The 17,945-nt window shown below is 31.7% G+C and overlaps 2 protein-coding genes across 2 annotated transcripts; both read left to right on the top strand.

Moving 5' to 3' along the window:
* Positions 1-10,029: 10,029 nt before the first annotated feature.
* On the top strand, positions 10,030-10,419 carry LOC140811365 (protein S40-1-like). The gene has a single exon (XM_073169212.1). The coding sequence runs from the start codon at positions 10,030-10,032 to the stop codon at positions 10,417-10,419; it is 390 nt and encodes a 129-aa protein (XP_073025313.1).
* Positions 10,420-15,588: 5,169 nt separating this feature from the next.
* On the top strand, positions 15,589-17,847 carry LOC140812912 (bidirectional sugar transporter SWEET2a-like). The gene is made up of 6 exons (XM_073171293.1): positions 15,589-15,875; positions 16,564-16,600; positions 16,671-16,887; positions 16,961-17,119; positions 17,215-17,334; positions 17,539-17,847. The coding sequence occupies exons 1-6, from the start codon at positions 15,809-15,811 to the stop codon at positions 17,650-17,652; spliced, it is 714 nt and encodes a 237-aa protein (XP_073027394.1). The 5' UTR covers positions 15,589-15,808; the 3' UTR covers positions 17,653-17,847.
* Positions 17,848-17,945: the final 98 nt, after the last annotated feature.

The following is a 17,945-nucleotide window of genomic DNA, read 5'->3' on the forward strand; positions in this document are numbered from 1 at the left end:
CTAGGCTAGTAGCTAAAGGATATAGTCAAGGAGAGGGAATTGATTATGATGAGACTTATGCCCCTGTTGCTAGACTAGAATCCATTCGCATGCTACTTGCTTTTGCTTGCTCTAGAGACTTTAAATTGTTTCAAATGGATGTTAAAAGTGCTTTTCTTAATGGTGATTTGAAAGAAGAAGTGTATGTTGAGCAACCTGTTGGTTTTGAAGATGTGCACTTATCTGATTATGTGTATAAACTTGATAAGGCTTTGTATGGTTTGAAACAAGCTCCTAGAGCTTGGTATGAGAAATTGTCTACTTTCTTGCTGTCTAATGGTTTTTGTAGGGGTAAAGTTGATATTACCTTGTTTACCTTGACTAAAGATAATGATTTGCTGATAGTACAAATATATGTAGATGATATTATTTTTGGTGCTACTAATGAACAATTGTGTAGAGATTTTTCTAAGCTTATGCAGGATCACTTTGAGATGAGCATGATGGGCGAGCTCAACTACTTCCTTGGTCTCCAAATCAAGCAATGCAAGGATTGTTTCTTTGTCAACCAAGGGAAGTACATCAAGGAGATGCTCAAAAAGTTTGGGATGGAGTCTTCCAAAGCCTCATCCACACCTATGAGCACGACAGTCAGACTCGACAAAGATGAGGGAGGTAAACCTGTTGACCAAAAGTTATTTCGTAGCATGATTGGCTCCCTACTCTATGCGACTGCTAGTAGACCTGACATTATGTTTAGTGTTTGCTTGTGTGCACGATTTCAATCATGTCCAAAGGAATCACACTTATTCGCCTTAAAACGCATTTTCAAATATCTTTCAAATACTCCAAATCTCGGATTATGGTATTCTAAGAACTCATTTTTCGATTTAAAAGCTTACTGTGATGCCGACTTTGGAGGATATAAGGTGGATAGAAAGAGCACTAGTGGTACTTGTTTCTTTTTGGGAAATTGCTTGGTGTCATGGTTTTCTAAAAAGCAAAACTGTGTTGCACTTTCAACGACCGAGGCCGAGTATATGGCTGCCGGTAGTTGTTGTGCACAAATTCTTTGGATGAAGTATCAATTACTCGACTATGGTGTTACTTTTTCAAAAATTCCAATCTTTTGTGATAATACAAGCACCATATGTCTAACAAAGAATCCAGTTCAACATTCTCGTACAAAACATATTGACATTCGACATCATTTTATTCGTGATCACATTGAGCAAAATGATGTTGAACTTCACTATGTTGACACCAAGAATCAAATTGCTGATATTTTTACAAAACCACTAGATGAATCTACTTTTACTCGTTTGCGTGGTGAACTTGGCATGATTGAGTTGTAAACATTAGTCAAATACTCTCGTTTCGACACTCGTTTCTCTCTTTTGGAGTCTGCCTTAGAGCGCCATCATACTGAGACTTCCTCGCGTCTTGATTCCATCGAGGCTGAGATGAGGAGCCATAGAGAGTCGCGGGATGCGGATTCTTATCTTATGTTTTTGTTATTTTTTGTTTATTTTATCTTTATGCATCATTGTATAAAAGACTTGCATTTATTAGTGGATATTTTACCTGTTTATTTGTCTCTCTTTATGCTTATGTCTTTTTGATTATCTCAAAAAGGGGGAGAATTTATTTGGTTAAAATTGCTATTAAATGGTTATTAAATAAAGTCTCAAATAAATTCGCCTTAATTCAACCTCTTAGATTTGTTATTTGATTAAGGGGGAGTTATTTAATAACATTTAGATTATGTTGATTATTGTTTCTCAATTTTTAACCAAGTTTTGTGATCATCAAAAAGGGGGAGATTGTTACGCCTTAAACGCATACAAATCTCGAGGATGAGATTAATGTTTTTAATGCTGTAACATATCCCAAAGTTTTTGTTTTGATGATACCAAAACTTGGCTTAAAAATGTACTAATGTTTTATATTGAGGCATGCAGGAAATTAAGAACAAGGTTACGTTCGGAAGATCCGAAATTTGGTTCGGACGTTCCGAAATTGTGCCAATCAGAAGCAAAATAGAAGCTGTTCGGAAGCTGCGAGGAGCGAGTTCGGACGTTCCGAAGACTGGATCGGACGTTCCGAACACAAGCAATCAAATCACTTCAATCCGGAGACAATTTGATCTGACTGATTGATTGAGTAGATTTCGGACGCTACGATGGACATGATCGGAAGCTACGAAGTGTTGAAGATTTCAAATCTCCGGAACGCGGGAATGTTCGGACAATACGAACTGGAGTTCGGACCTTCCGAAGTTGTTCATACACTGTCTGAAAGAATTGTTCGGAAGAAACGAAGTTTGATCGGTCCCTCCGAAGCATATGTTCGGACCCTACAAAGTCAAGAACGGAAGATCCGAAGTCATGCCAGAATTACGCAAATTGATTTCAATCACATCGGAAGTTCCGAAGCACAAACGGAAGATCCGAACCTTGGCGTCCAAGACTAGTATAAATAGGCCTTTGAGGATGCATTCTCAATCATCCCACTCCATTCTCTCTTGTCTCTTACAAAGCTTTCTACTATCTCTTGTGTGCGTTGATTAAAAGAGTTGTAATATCAAAAGAGTTGTAGAAAAAGAGTGAAAGTAATACTCTCGAGTGGGTTGTAAAGTTCGTGGCTATCCTTGGAGCCCTCAAGGCCAAGTAGACGCATCGAGGCGTGGTTGTAAAAGCTAGCTTGGAGCTCCTAAAGCCAAGTCGTTATAGTGATACCTCGATCCTCATCGAGAAGGGGAGACGTAGACGATTCTTCGTCGAACTTCCATAAACATCTCTATCCCTCTTTACTTTACGCATTTACTTTATTGCATTTAAATTACGCATTTATTTTACGCACTTACTTTACGCATTCATTTATCGTATTTATTTGTGATTGTCCCTCAAGTCTTCCGCTTGCAATTTTTGCAAACTCGTTTTAAAAACGCTAAAGGGCCTTAAAGAACCTATTCACCCCCTCCCCCCCCCTTTAGGTTCTTCAATCCCAAAAACCAAAGTCTTTACAACTGAATAAAATAAATGAGCTAATGCGGAAGCGTCTTACATAAAATTGAAAGTACTAAAATTCTAAAAAAGAATAACATAACTAAACTACATCGCAAAATTCACCATCCCCAAAATTGTTCAGATTCTTCTTCTTCAACCTGTTCTTCGGATTTATCTGGGGAAGGGTGTAAGGGGTGAGTATTTTGGGAAATACTCAGCAAGTGGGGGAATTTGAATACCACATAACATTTTATAACAATTTCGAATCATAACATAGCATGCTTTTCATAATCGTAACATCATATTCATAACATAACAACACTGTGATTTTTCACCTTTCATGGTTTACTGATATCAGTCCCTAAGTTTTAATCCTCTAAGAGGGCGATGCCATAAAACAGTTCTATCCCACTGTTAAGGGCCATATGTTGGAATTCCACCCATTTTCAGAGAATTCTCACAGTGTCAATAAAAAACATATCAACTTTCGTAAAAACGTATAGACAAAGCGACGGTGCTTGACCAAATTTTTAAAAACAAAAACCGAAACCTTCATATGCATAAAACTGAAATTTAAAACAGTCCACTTACCTTAAATTCTTGAAAAACTAGGGTTCTTCGAAATTCCTACTTCCCTGGCTGGACGGCGGCAGCGCTTCGCTGTGCTCGAAAACTCCTAAGGGGACTAGGGGGAGATTCTCGAAATTTAGGTGTGATTTTTGAGCTTATAGGGTCCTCATATTTATAGGGGTTGGCTGCTATCGGGATCGAGTGATATCGCGTTGAAATCTGACTTAAATCTTTTATCTCAAATCGTGATATATCTATCCGTGATTTGTTCGATATTTAAATCTTTTATCTCATGTAATTTTCGAAATTTGCATATACATACACTGATTAATTTCGAATTCTAGGGATTTTATTATCTCTTGCTTGATCTTTTATCCCGGTACCTCCATATCAACTCAAATCTTAGACATTTATCTGCGAAATCTTCGAAATTCCTTAATAAATCCTTAGATTGATAACCCAAAAATATATTATATTCTGACTGATTTAAATATTAATATCCAAGATTATACCATCAAATTATTAATCTAATATTATTCTGATGAGATCACGATACTTCAAAATCTCGGGTTTTACATATATCACACAATATTTTTTCATGAAATACATATCTAACAAAAAATTATATGAATCAAATACTTTTCACTCAAATCAACATATATTTTACAATATTTTTTCATTACATAACTTATAAAAAAATGATACTTTTGCACATAATGTAAAATAATATTTTAGATATAAAAGTAATATTTTTAGGTCGAGTCAGATATACCTGTAAGTTGTTCCGTGAAACTTGTGTTAATTTTAACCTGGACCATGAAGGATGGAATCATAGTCTCATCCACATAATGAATCAATATGCTTATTATGGGACCATCAAGTATGAGAAGGAAATATTATTCATCAATTTCATTTAACGCATTGGATTTCAGTATATATATATATATATATAATACTGGCTGACCTTTAACCCATTAGTTTCACCCTGTACGAATGGAAATCACGTCAACATTTATTACCAAACCCCATTAAAATTAGATTAAGAGATTTTAAGACCAAATTACCAGAATAATTTTGGCTGACCCTCCAATATTATTTTTCTTTTGTGATTATTAATCTTTCATTTATGTATTGTCCAAGAACAAAGTTTGACTTATATATAATATCATATATATTTTATTATAATTCAAATCACGTAAGTTTTAATTTACTATATTATCCCTCATTCTTTTATCAAAATATTTTTTCTTATTGATGAAAGAATCGTCAAAATTTATTTATTTTAAAAAATATACTAGAAAGGGTGAACAAAAAAAAAATATTACTTAGAATTTAATTAAGAAATTAGTGAAGAGATATTGTAGATGAGGCATGCAGAGGCTACTGTTAGTGTCGTTATTAGAAGAAAATGACGCCTGTAAGACTTTATTGGCTGTCATTTTCCCCAAAAAGCAAAAATTCACGTCAAGTCATGTCTATCCAATAGCTACCAAATCCTTCTACTCCTTAATTACAATACAAAATAATATTTCTTGTTTAGTGTAGAAACGTTTAATTTTATATTTTTTCATAAAAAAAAATATATATAATTTTTCTGTATCTCATTGTATTAATTATTGAAACTATTTAATTAGTATTTACTGACGTCGTATATATAACATTAATTTTTGTACCGAGCAATGCTATAAGGCTGCGTTTGGTTCGGGTGATTAGCCGGGATAGATTATTTTATCCCGGCTAATCACCTGTTTGGTTGGATTTTTATCAAATCAGAGAGCCCGTGATAATAGGAAGAAGCCCGCACTGTAGCTACAATTTGTTGGACAAATAATACTGATAATTTAGGTGTGATAACTTATCCCACTCTTAATACCTCCTATTTTTCCAATTGTACCCTTCTCCTAAATTCAAACTCACCACCACTTACCGCCACGACCGCCGCCGGCCGACCCTTCTCCTAAATTCAAACTCACCACCACTTACCGCCACGACCGCCGCCGGCCGACCACCGACGGACCGCCTACATAGGCTGACTACCGGCCAACCGGTTAGCGACGGTTTGTAAAAAAATCCGTCGCTAATAGCGACAGTTTTTCATAAACCGTCGCTAATAGCGACGGTTCACAAGAAACTGTCGCCGATCTAATCAAGATCGGCGACGGTTTCTCAAAAACGGTTGCTATAAAAATCCGTCGCACATAACGACGGATTGTGGAAATCCGTCGCTAATAGCGACAGTTTTTTCATAAACCGTCGCTGATAGCGACGGTTTGTAAGAAACTGTCGCCGATCTAAACAAGATCGGCGCCGGTTGCTCAAAAAAAGGGGAAGGGCAAATTGGTCTTTTCATCAAAAAATTCAAAATTATCCTACACTTAAAAATCATACCAAACATAATATTATTTTACACCATATATTACAATCCTATCACAATCATTTTCTTTATCATTTACGTACTAATCATTAGTTTACTCTATCCTCCAACCAAACGTAGCTTAAGAAAATGTTAATGTTATGAACATATTTAGAAAAAAAAATTATTTATATATACATTCCTGCCTTTTGTTTACTCAAAAGTCAAAATGTGTGTGTATATATTTTAATAATTCTGGATTTAATTGCATTTTTAATTAATAAAATAATAAATTATTCGTGCGTAAAATGTATCTTATAACAATTAAAAACAAGATTCAATCAATAGTTTTAAAAAGTAATCCTTCGATATTTTTAAAAAAATACTGATTACAAGAAAACAACCGCGGAAGAATCGTCGCATGAAGCCCGGATGAGAAGATTACGGCGCAACATCAGCCGCCGGCCGATCCCTTCGAATCTACGTCTGGTATCTAATCATTGGCCAGATACGATTAGTTTAACAAGGAGAATCCTATTTTTTCAATTTCTTTTCATTCAAAATATTTAAAGATTTTCCCTAAAAAATTTCCGTAAAAAAATTTAAAATTGTTTTTTTCTAAATCATTGAACGTGTCCCTTACCCAAGAATCAAGATCATCCTATATCCATTTTTTCTTACACAGTTTAAGTTAATTGTCTTACCAAAATGTCAAAGAAATCCTCTGTATTACAACTTTTTTATTACATTAATTATATTGTGCAACGCCGCACGTTTCACGCACACAAGACACGTACTCCCTAAAGAAGTTGACACAGTTTTCTTCAGACCTATATATACTTGCTTATTATTCTAAGATAATATAATAAAACAAATATGATTGCGTAAAAGGAATTTATATAAACTCGTATTGGGCTGATCAAAAGGGAAATAAATTTTAATAAATAAAAAAATATATCATGCTATAAATCTATACGTAATATTCTTTATTATTTTTTATGGGGGGTTTTTTTTTTGCTTCGAATCACTATATAATACTTTTATAAATAACAAATTTCTACGGACAATACACGTGTCAGCAAAAAGTTATGTTTTAATCGTGGATAAATAGACTATCATAAAAAACAAGCATATGAATTCTATCCACCACTAAATCGTAGAAAACTATGCATCAACAAAGCAAGTCCACGCGATTTATTTTGCTAAAAACAAAATTCAATTATGTTATTAGGTCCCCACAAACCAATAATTAAGAAACTATATGGTTTTTTTCTTTTTCAACTCATTAGATCCCATATATAGAGGCATTTGTAGCTTTAGAATATTTACTTGTCAATTCAATAATGGAAAAAATAAATAAAACTAAATCTCAATTTAATTCATTGATAGTAATTAATTTACCAATTTTAGGTTACATATATATTAATTTGATCGATAATACACTAATTAAGAATTAAAAAATTTGCGGTGATTATGATAATAACGTGAAATGAATCGTACTCTACAATCGACCAAAATTAAATGCATGCTTTCAAATTTTATCTAAAGAAATTTTAATTACCGATAAGAATAAATTGAAAATTGAGACTTGTACGCAAACACATACAATAATTAGTAAATACAAACTTTTATAGGCACGTAAATGTATTAATCAATGGCTGTGTTTGGAGTGTAAAATACGAAGGGAATATGAAGACAAATTAAATTAATAATCGCTCACGACGCCATGAGAACCAAAAGTCAACAGGTTTGAGAAAATGCGTACATATAATTATAAACACCGTACGTGGTTAATTTAGATAAATACTAGGAAACATATTGTGCTGCGAGAAAATATTCGAATTAAAGTTCTTGAGAAATATCAATTTTTGAATTGTTCTTCGAACTCGAGATCTCGTCTCAAAATATTAAATTTACCGTGCTCTCTAAAATACTTACATCATTACCATATATAACAACCATTTAAAAACTTCAAAAGCAAACATTAAGCTCCACAAACAAACATATTGGATGCAAGAATTGTCCTTGATGAGTATGGTAATCGAAACGTGATGTTCGAGCTACTGTACGGTTTAAAAGATTTGAGTTATATCATAAATTTTGGTAAAACGACGAATATTCGATCATACACAGTTTTATACACTTTGAAATATGAGACATTCATTTTTAAAAAATAACTAAATATATTCTTATAGAAATTTTATATAAAACATGTTTCAAAAAGAGTTAATTCCCCTTAACCCCTTGAATTATGCATCACGTACGCTCATCTAACCTCTTTATAATATAATTACATCAATTTTGCTCCTTATATCATTCACCATATCAATTTTACGTATCCAACTATTGTAAGACCCCTATTAACCTCTGTAATATTATTATTTGTTGCATTAACTTATCAACTTAGGCTCCGTTTGGTACGTGTGATGGGATAAGTAAATAATTAGTAATTAGAGTTATTGAAAAATGAGAGATATGGAGTAATAGTATGGTAAGATAAAGTTTGGTATGATTTTAAAATAATAGATTAATTTTGTAAATTTTATTGTAATGACCAAAATGTCCCAAGTGTTAATTAAATATATATCCTTAAAATAATTAGATAGATAATTAAATATTTATAATTATAATTTATATTTATTAAATTAATTTAAATATATTTATTAGAAATATATTTGAAAATATTACGGTAATCATTAAAAAAATAAATTAGAATTTAATAGATATTTATTTTCATAAAAGAATTAATTAACAAGATTATAAATTCAAAAAAAAATAATTTAAGATATATTTGAATTGCAATTTATTTTCTTTAAAATGATTGAAAATAATAAAAATATATGAAATTAATTTATAAAAAAATATAATAAAAATTTAAATATTAAATTTCAGTAATTTTAATTTTCATATTATATTGAAGAAGACAATTCAATGGTATTATGGTCAATATAAAATCTCATAATGATCACTATTCAATAATTATAAATTATCACACCTTTTTAGAGAAATATTTAATCACACAAATAACATGAATGATATTGCTTTCAAGCATAATCAAGGGTCTATAGATTAAATAAAAAATGAACCAAACGGAAGATAATGGATGATTATTTAACAATCATTCCCTCATCATGACTACCAAGCATAGCCTTATATTATTGTAGATCAAGAGTATATTATTTTACTAATAAATATAATATTTAATTATATCAAACTATAATAGTTGAGGCATCATGCCTATATTGCTCCACAAATAGAAAGAAATTAATTAGCTAGTCAAAATATAAAATAATGAAGTTCAGTTGTATATGACACACATATAATTAACTGAATCTAATATGGTTTGATTTTATATGATAACTTAAATATTTAGTTATTCTCTCATTTGTTCTGAACAGTATGTATACGTGTGAAGTTTGATATTATTAAAATACAAATAAATTCTGCTGAGTTAACGTTCAAGTCTATAGAATACCATCTTTTAAATTTCAAATACCTAATGTTCAAACCAATTTATAAGATCAAATTCAACAAGAAATTTAATTAAGTTACTTTCATGTATTTAATTTATATTAATTTTTTTTTATAATTTTCTCAATAAAGTATTGTTCAAATTAATTTTTTTTTGTAAAATCAATAATATAACGGGTAATTTGATCCAGTGAAATGTAAAAAAAAAAAATGCTGACATAGTGATCAGTAAAACTGTAGATGATTACTAATCAAAAGGAACCCTAAACGCGAGGTGAATTTTCTAAGCCAGTCGTACACAAAAGTCTCCCCAAAAAAATGTCTCAATGAAGCCGTGAATGACAAGCAACAGGGTTGTGTTTGGGTTCATGACCGATTATCTAGAAATTAAAATAGAAATAAATAATGTTAATATTATTCTTGTAATAAAATTACTTTTTTTAAAAAAGTCATTTTCGAAAGAAGAGGATAGCGGGGGCCGCACTCGACGCCACACACAGACACATATATAGCAATCAAATGAAGCTGGAAGTGTTATAACTACGATTTCACATTCATTCATTCCCCAAAACTTTCCCATTTCTTATAAATAAACTCCCATTTCCCCCTTTCTCCATTCATTCAACCCTTGTGTGTGAACTTCTTCTGATGGCAGAAGAGTTTGAGGAATCTGAAGTTATATTTCAAGAAAATCTCGTCGATAAAGAAGGAGTTGATATCGCTGAAGAATGTATTCCAGCTGCATATCTAGAATCAGTCAACAAAGGGAAGAGGAAAAAGATGAAGCTGATGAGTGAAAAGAATTGCTCGGTCCCGGTTAACATTCCAGGGAATGCTTGGTTTGGTTACGCGGTGGACTCGGATTTGGACGGTGATGACGGCGAAATGGTGCCGCCGCATATCATCATAGGGCGGCGCGTGGCAGGGAAGATGATGGCGTTTTCCGTCTGTACGGGTCACGGGAGGACTCTCAAGGGAAGGGATTTGAGTGAGGTTCGGAACTCGATTCTGAGGAAGACTGGATTTCTTGAAACGTGAAATTCTCGATATTAGATTTGGGGAATACATATATTTATATCATTTAATATTAATTTTCTTTTATTTTTCTCAATATAAGATTTCATCATAATTCTAAAGATTAATGTTCCCCGAAAGCACTAAACTGATGATCGAGCTACCAATAATTCTAAATGCTCCGACGTTTGCGTTTCTGAAATTTTTTTGGCACGCTTTGTTTAACGTTTTACATTTAACTGCTAAAAAAGTAATATACAATTAGATGTTTTTCTGTGCAATCTTTTTTCAATAGTTCTATTATCTTAATCAATATCATATCGTCATTATTAAATGAGATCTTAGATCAATTTATATTTGAAAGTAAAATTTTAAGAATTTTTATAAGTTGAAGTTAATTAAAACCTAATCAGTTCCTTGAAAATATTTATTGTTTGAGGCTGATCCTATAAAAGAAAATAACAAATTAAGATTTGTGGTGTTTGTTCGGTAACGATTTTCGTGTACAACATGTCACGTTGTAGCTTAAAAAGAAAAATATCCATTCCCGCAATACAAACTTCTTATGAACTGTTTGGTCCGTAGACATAGCCCAAGTCCCACAAGCCACGTGCTACAGCTGGATTGTTTTATCAACATTTTTTTTAAAAAAAAATTATATTTCATTATTATCATTATTATTATTATTATATATATGTTAAAATATATATATATTATATACATAAATAAGTCATATATACCTTCAAGATGAAAATATTGTTCTGAGGTTTTCTAAAAAGAATTTATCGACGTATTACGTACACTAATGTTTTTTCTGTTGAATATATATATATATATATATATATATATATATATATATATATATATATATAATTTTCATTATAATTATTTTCCTCTCAACTGAGGTTTTTTTGTTTTCACATTTTAGTATATTCTTTAGTTTTAACTCAATTGTTCATTCGTTTCCGAAGATTACTTTATAATATTATATTCTTACACAAAATATGATATTATAATTTGAAATATACAATAAAAAAATTATTCCGAAATTGGAATCAAACGTACGTATGTTAAATTTCCCCAAAACTCCAAAAACAAAGTCAATTGAGTCCTGGACTACTAAATCATTAATATTTTGTTTGTACTTAGTGAAGAAAACAAATAGATATGGGGTCAGTACAATTTAATAAGCATGCATTTCTTACGAAATCGTGTTTCCTACAAGTACGAAATATCCCTATTTATCGTCTAACTACAAGTAAATAATAACTATTCAACAACACAAACATCACTATTGTGTATATGAATAATAATCATGATCATTATAAAATCAATTCTTATCAGATATCGAACTCCCACATCCGCATTCTTTCTAAATCAGCCCCTGATTACATTGCAAATTTGTTCACAAATTCGACATGAAAGAAACTCAAGTAAAAAACGAGGCATGGCTTGTGACAGATGGTTACTTCTACCCTATTATCTTAAGGGTCGATCCAATTATAACAAAGACAATTTTTCCATGTGATGCAAATGCACTGAATAACATTTAAGTATATGTGGTCTATTTACAACCATTAAATAAATAATTGTTTGGCTCGTGGATGAAATAATAAATTATACATGAAATCAATATACTTAGATAAGATAATTATACATAAAACTTACATGAGTGGGTCTCATGTAAGACCGTCTCATGGCTGTCTCACAAATATGACCCGTAAGACCGTCTCACACAAGTTTTTGACAACTTAAATCAAGTATTAAACGAAACGACACACCAAACAATAGGAATAATAACTCATTATTAATGACGTTATGGTCGAATAACTCACAAGTCATTTTTGTGAGACGAATATTTTATTTAGGTCAATAATAAAAAACATTACTTTTTATTGTAAATATGAGTATGGTTGATATTTATCATGAATAAAAATATGTTATACAACATCTCAAGAGACATATTCTTATAAATTTTCATTAATATTAATTTAAAATAGCCCCGAAAAAACAGAAAAAAGATAATCAATCGTGTACGCTATATTATCTTGTAGTTATACTTATTATCTTTAATTAATTAATAGTATAATATATATCAAACTTTTAAGCATTTAAATCGATAATATTAAACAAAATCATTTTCCGATTAAGAAATAAAAAAATCTGCTTCCTTCGTGTCCCACAAGTATAAACTTACACATTGGTGGTTTTGAAATGTTCACAAAATGAATCCAAACTCGCCTGAAAGCGATGCGAAACAATAACAAAATTGCCCTATTGTCTGCGCTATTGAATCTAATTGGATGATATTACAGGAATGAAATGCGATTTACTTTTTGTTAGGAACACGATTAAGACACTTTTATCACTATAACTGCACAGACATTAATTTTTAAAACATGAGTAGGTTTCTTGTGATACAGTCTCACTAATTTTTATCTGTTAGACGGGTCAACCCTGCTGTCTACCGATATTCACAACAAAAAGTAATTTTCTTAGCATAAAAAGTAATACTTTTTCATAGATGACCAAAATAACCGATATTCACAATAAAATAATACTCTTAGCAACAAAAATAATATTTTTTCATGGATGACCCAAATAAGAGATATGTCTCAAAAATACGACCCGTGAGACCGTCTCACACAAATTTTTGTCTTAAAACATTTTGTTGGATTGAGCGTTCGTTAGTTACTACTATTCATGATTAATGGATTTGGACGAAATTAAAACGTCGGGAGGGATATTAAGGGTCTATTTGTTATCTCTATAGAGATTGTGAATACTCCCAAATATCCAAATAACATTTCCAAATATTATCAAATATTTTAAATCCGTCATGTATCTTCACTATATTATAATGTATACTATAATATGTAAATTCTTTAGAGTAACTATATCCTTACCGTTCTTCCTATATATTTAATAATTAAATTGCAAAAAATGAAGTGTTATATAAAAAACTTTTTGCATCTGTCAAAAAAAAAAAATTTGTATTATTTTCCCACTATCTCACTAATATACCAACCATCTCATTATACTGACAAGGAAGCAAATATTATAAATAAAATCAATTTTACAAAAAAACAAGTAACTATAAAAAATATTTATATTCTATGAACATTGCAACGTATGTGCTTGAATTCGAATGCAATTAGCACCCTGGGTCCCAGGGAGATGTGTAGGAGTTCAAAAGGAGCGTTTAATTCTTAAACACCCTATTATGGGCCTTCACTGACCCATAATCATGTTTAAATGGGCCGGACAGGAAACAGAATATTGGGCTTATCGTGGCCCATTAATGCCCCCCCACCCCTGTCCGCTTGTGAGTTGTGAGCTAATTAACTTATAGGGCAACTCTTCAAAAGGATCGATTATATTTCATTATCTTGTGCTTTTTTTAAAAGTAGTTTTTTTTTTTTTTACATGAATTAAGAGTTATTTTGTATAAAATATATATGTATTTTTGATAAATATATTCTATTATTATTATTTATATAAAAATTTAAGATTTTAGAATTTAAAATATTTTATTTACTATATTATATTATTATTTTTATATAATATAATAATGTTCCGGTCCGATCGGTTGAAAATCGTTATTTTAAAGCAAACTGGTTCGATCATCGATCCGATTATGAAGCATACTAATCTCTTTTAATTTTAATTAAGACTTTAAAATCTAAAGTATATTTAATCCATATTACTCGATTGCATTTAATTTAACTAATCATTCGATCTTAAAGAACACATATATAATATTAATTCCAGAAAGTCAAATTATTTGATTTTGACAGATAAATTTGTTCAAATTACAATTTATATGTCACAGCTAATTTATTTTTACAGTTATCTCCCACAAATAATTATTATGATGAGCTACATTAATGTAGACGGTCTAATACTATGTTATAAAGAGGTTAATACCATAGTCATAAATAAATATAATAAAGCTAGAAATTGTCTTACTAGTAAATTTAATTAATTGGACGATGCGCGCATCAGTGATACAATTAGATACTGTTTGGTATGCTGGATAAAAGTGGGATGCGAACAAATTTTTAATAATCCCATGTTTTTCTCAATTTTGTGGTAACCAACTATCATCTCATGGCCCGTGATACTATTACATATGACTACATATGGGTTAGATGAAAAATCACTCCAAGCCCAAAGGATGTGAGGTGGATTAACGTTATATCTCTGCAATTTGACAAATATACCCTTCTCCTCAACAAAAGAAAACACTACTCTACGTGAGAGGCATTTGTGCAATTGACAAGGATATTTAAGAGATTATGTAATAATAAACACAATAATCCTACAAAATTAAAAACATACCAAACAACATATTATTCATCATTATATATTACTCATTCATATCTCATCATGTTTTTATCACACTTCTATTCATCCTTCATACATCTCATCCATCGTACCAAACGGTATCTTAACGTTTTGCCATTCAATATTAGTTATATTTTATCTTAATCTTAAAGACGCTGATTGGGTGTTAAATTTTATACTAATTAAACAACATTTAATTAGAAATACACAAAAATTTAAAAATTAAAATCTGATAAAAACTGTGAAAGTAAATTATATTGACATGAAAAAAAAATAGGATAGATGATGAAATTTTCATGAATGTATAAATTCAGAAATTTCGTAGTCATAATCAATATATATTTTGAAAAATAAAATAAAAAAATAAAGCTTTATTTATTTTAAATTTTAAGTGAACCACTGTAATCCAACGGTTTGGCCACAATGCATATGACCTAATTGATTTTGGTTGGTTTGAAAGAAGTACATAAACTACGATTGTCACAATTTTGTTTCATGAGTTACTCGATTAAGTATATTAGACGATCTCACGAATCTTTATTTATGAGTCAATTTTACTGATATTTACAATAAAAAATAATACTCTTAGCATAAAAAATAATATTTTTTCATTGATGACCTAATAAGAGATTTATCTCACAAAATACAACCTGTGATAATGCGTCTAACACAAATTTTTGTCCATTAAAAATATACTGTGTATGGCTTTTAATGCGGTTGGTTGAATGGATAACCAAGACACTTAACAATAAAAATAAAATTTCGCAATTTCACCTATATTCGTTAAAACAAAACTACTTGTGCAGAATTGTTATCCGTCACTTGTTGCCACTAACCAGACAGCGAGGGGGTCACGAAAAAAAGAAAAGAAAAGATGTGTCAGAATATTTGAATAAAAATTCAGCAAAAACTTTCCAACTTGTATCCATTAAAATACGGCTGTGATTGAATCCAAAATGAGAAGACTCGTGCCAAAAGCTAATAACAAACGTGAAAAACACAGCTCCTTTGAATTAGTAGAATTCTTACATCCGTGTTCCTTTTGAGCTTCTTGGTAGATTTGCTCATGTCTGAAGACGGAGTTGGAGTGTGCTCCATTTATACAGTTTTCAGTGAAGCAGCTGGAGTTGCAGGTTACTATGTTCAATCCCAATTCTCCGAAGTGTTTGGGTGTTTTTTGTGTGTGGGCTTTCTTGTTTGCGATACGTTTCTGCTTTAGCTCTGATTGGCATTTGAGTTTCACTTGAACGGTTGATTCTTGTGTTAATCTCTCAGTTCTTACGGGGGATTTTGTAGATTTTTCTTGTTTTTTAATGTTGGACTCTGGGAAACTATCCAAGATCTGTTTTGAGTGTTGACTACTTGTATAGTATCTTGTTTACTATTCCATTTCATCTGAATATTTGTATGAACTAAGATGGGTTTTTTCTTCCAGCGTGTGTATGGTTAAATATGTGTGAAAAAATTGCAGAAATGGCGGAAATTGGATTGGGGATTTTACCTTTTGTTATTCGAGTCAACCTTGTTGCAAAGCTAAGTTATTTGACTCGAAACTGATCTGTTTTAAAATTCTTGTCTCATGGGTCGAAAGGGGAAAGGTTTGGTAATTAATACACTTGACAAAAAAATTATAGTTAACGAAGAAATTTCAAAGATTTATTTGCCATTCACAACAATTTGACTTCTTGAAGCTTTGCAAAAGCTTTTGATGCCATGAGAAAACATATATCGAGCTGTAGTGCAATGAAAAAAGTGATTACTTAAAGAACATTGATTGGTCATTCACTCATTTAATAACAAAAAAATTGCTTTTCTTTGCAGGGAACCTCCTAGCTTTTGTGCTGTTTGTGTCACCAATGTAAGTGCATCATACTTTTAGCTAGCTAATCTATTTCCTGATTAATGAACGTGTTTTTCTCTTTTTCCAGTCCAACATTTAGAAGAATTATCATAAACCAATCAACAGAACAGTTTTCTGGGCTGCCTTACATATATGCCCTCTTAAACTGTTTAATATGCCTTTGGTACGGAGTGCCCATTGTCTCTTCCGGGATAATATTGATTGCCACTGTCAATTCGGTCGGAGCTGTTTTTCAGTTGGTTTACATAGCCATCTTCATTCGATATGCAGACAAATGCAGAAAGGTCTAATCTTAATGTCTAAACATAGGATATTAGGAACTCTCTGTTGCAACCTAAGTGGAACTGTGATCTGCAGATAAAGATGCTGGGATTATTGATGGCAGTCTTTTCTGTCTTTGGGATCATAGTTTTTCTGAGCATTCGAGTTTTTCAACCGCCTAACCGACAACTTTTTGTTGGATATCTCTCCGTTTTTTCCCTCATTTCCATGTTTGCCTCTCCACTATTCGTGATCGTGAGTTCACCAGGCACCCAAATTTATCAAGCACTTGTATTGTATGTGTCTTTTCCATCTGGTAGGTAACTTATTAATTTAAAATCTTACTGCAGAATCTGGTGATCAGGACGAAGAGTGTGGAATACATGCCTTTTTTTCTCTCACTTGCGACTTTCTTGATGAGTGCTGCTTTCTTTGCCTATGGATCGCTGAAGCACGACGCATTTGTTTCTGTAAGTAGTGTACTATATACATCTTTTCTCACCACCTCGTTTGGTTTAATGAAATCCTTGGTTACTTTGTCATGTGCAAGGTAATAAATTCGACAGTCCCGAGATTTTAGTTCAGGATACCACTTAACATCATCAAAACTACATCTGACTTCTGTCAACTCTCAATTTCATTTTCTAGTTTCTTTGGTTGGTTTACCAAATCAGGTTCCAAACGGGATAGGATTGCTTCTTGGGATTGTACAGTTAGTTCTATACTTCCATTACAGTAAATTTTCAGAGGAAGCGTCAAGACGGCCATTGCTGGAGTCACATGCTTAAGTCGTGTGCAGAAACTTTTGAAATGTACTTGTGAGCTGATTTTCTTGTGCGCTGAAGATTTTTGTTGGTCATTTCTTTTATCCTACAGATTGCGTTGTACAGTTCGTACAATTCAATTTTTGCCGAAAGGGGAAAGGTTGTCTGTATTCTGGTGTTCTGAATACTCCAAATTCATAAGGGATGCCTTTGTAACCATTTTCTCCATTTCTTCAACCATTTTACTTGCCTCTGCGAAACGGCAATTTACGCGTGCTCCAAATTTCGTAACCAGCTAAACAAATCCATTCATACTA

This window comes from Primulina eburnea, chromosome 14 (assembly GCF_022965805.1).
Source record: "Primulina eburnea isolate SZY01 chromosome 14, ASM2296580v1, whole genome shotgun sequence".
NCBI classification, from domain to species: domain Eukaryota; kingdom Viridiplantae; phylum Streptophyta; class Magnoliopsida; order Lamiales; family Gesneriaceae; genus Primulina; species Primulina eburnea.

Coding starts and splice junctions, on each gene's coding strand:
- LOC140811365 (XM_073169212.1), top strand. CDS start 10,030: ATGGCAGAAGAGTTTGAGGAATCTGAAGTTATATTTCAAGAAAATCTC.
- LOC140812912 (XM_073171293.1), top strand. CDS start 15,809: ATGTCTGAAGACGGAGTTGGAGTGTGCTCCATTTATACAGTTTTCAGT. Junction 15,876..16,563: donor TGAAGCAGCTGGAGTTGCAG/GTTACTATGTTC, acceptor TTTTCTTTGCAG/GGAACCTCCTAGCTTTTGTG. Junction 17,120..17,214: donor CCTCTCCACTATTCGTGATC/GTGAGTTCACCA, acceptor ATCTTACTGCAG/AATCTGGTGATCAGGACGAA.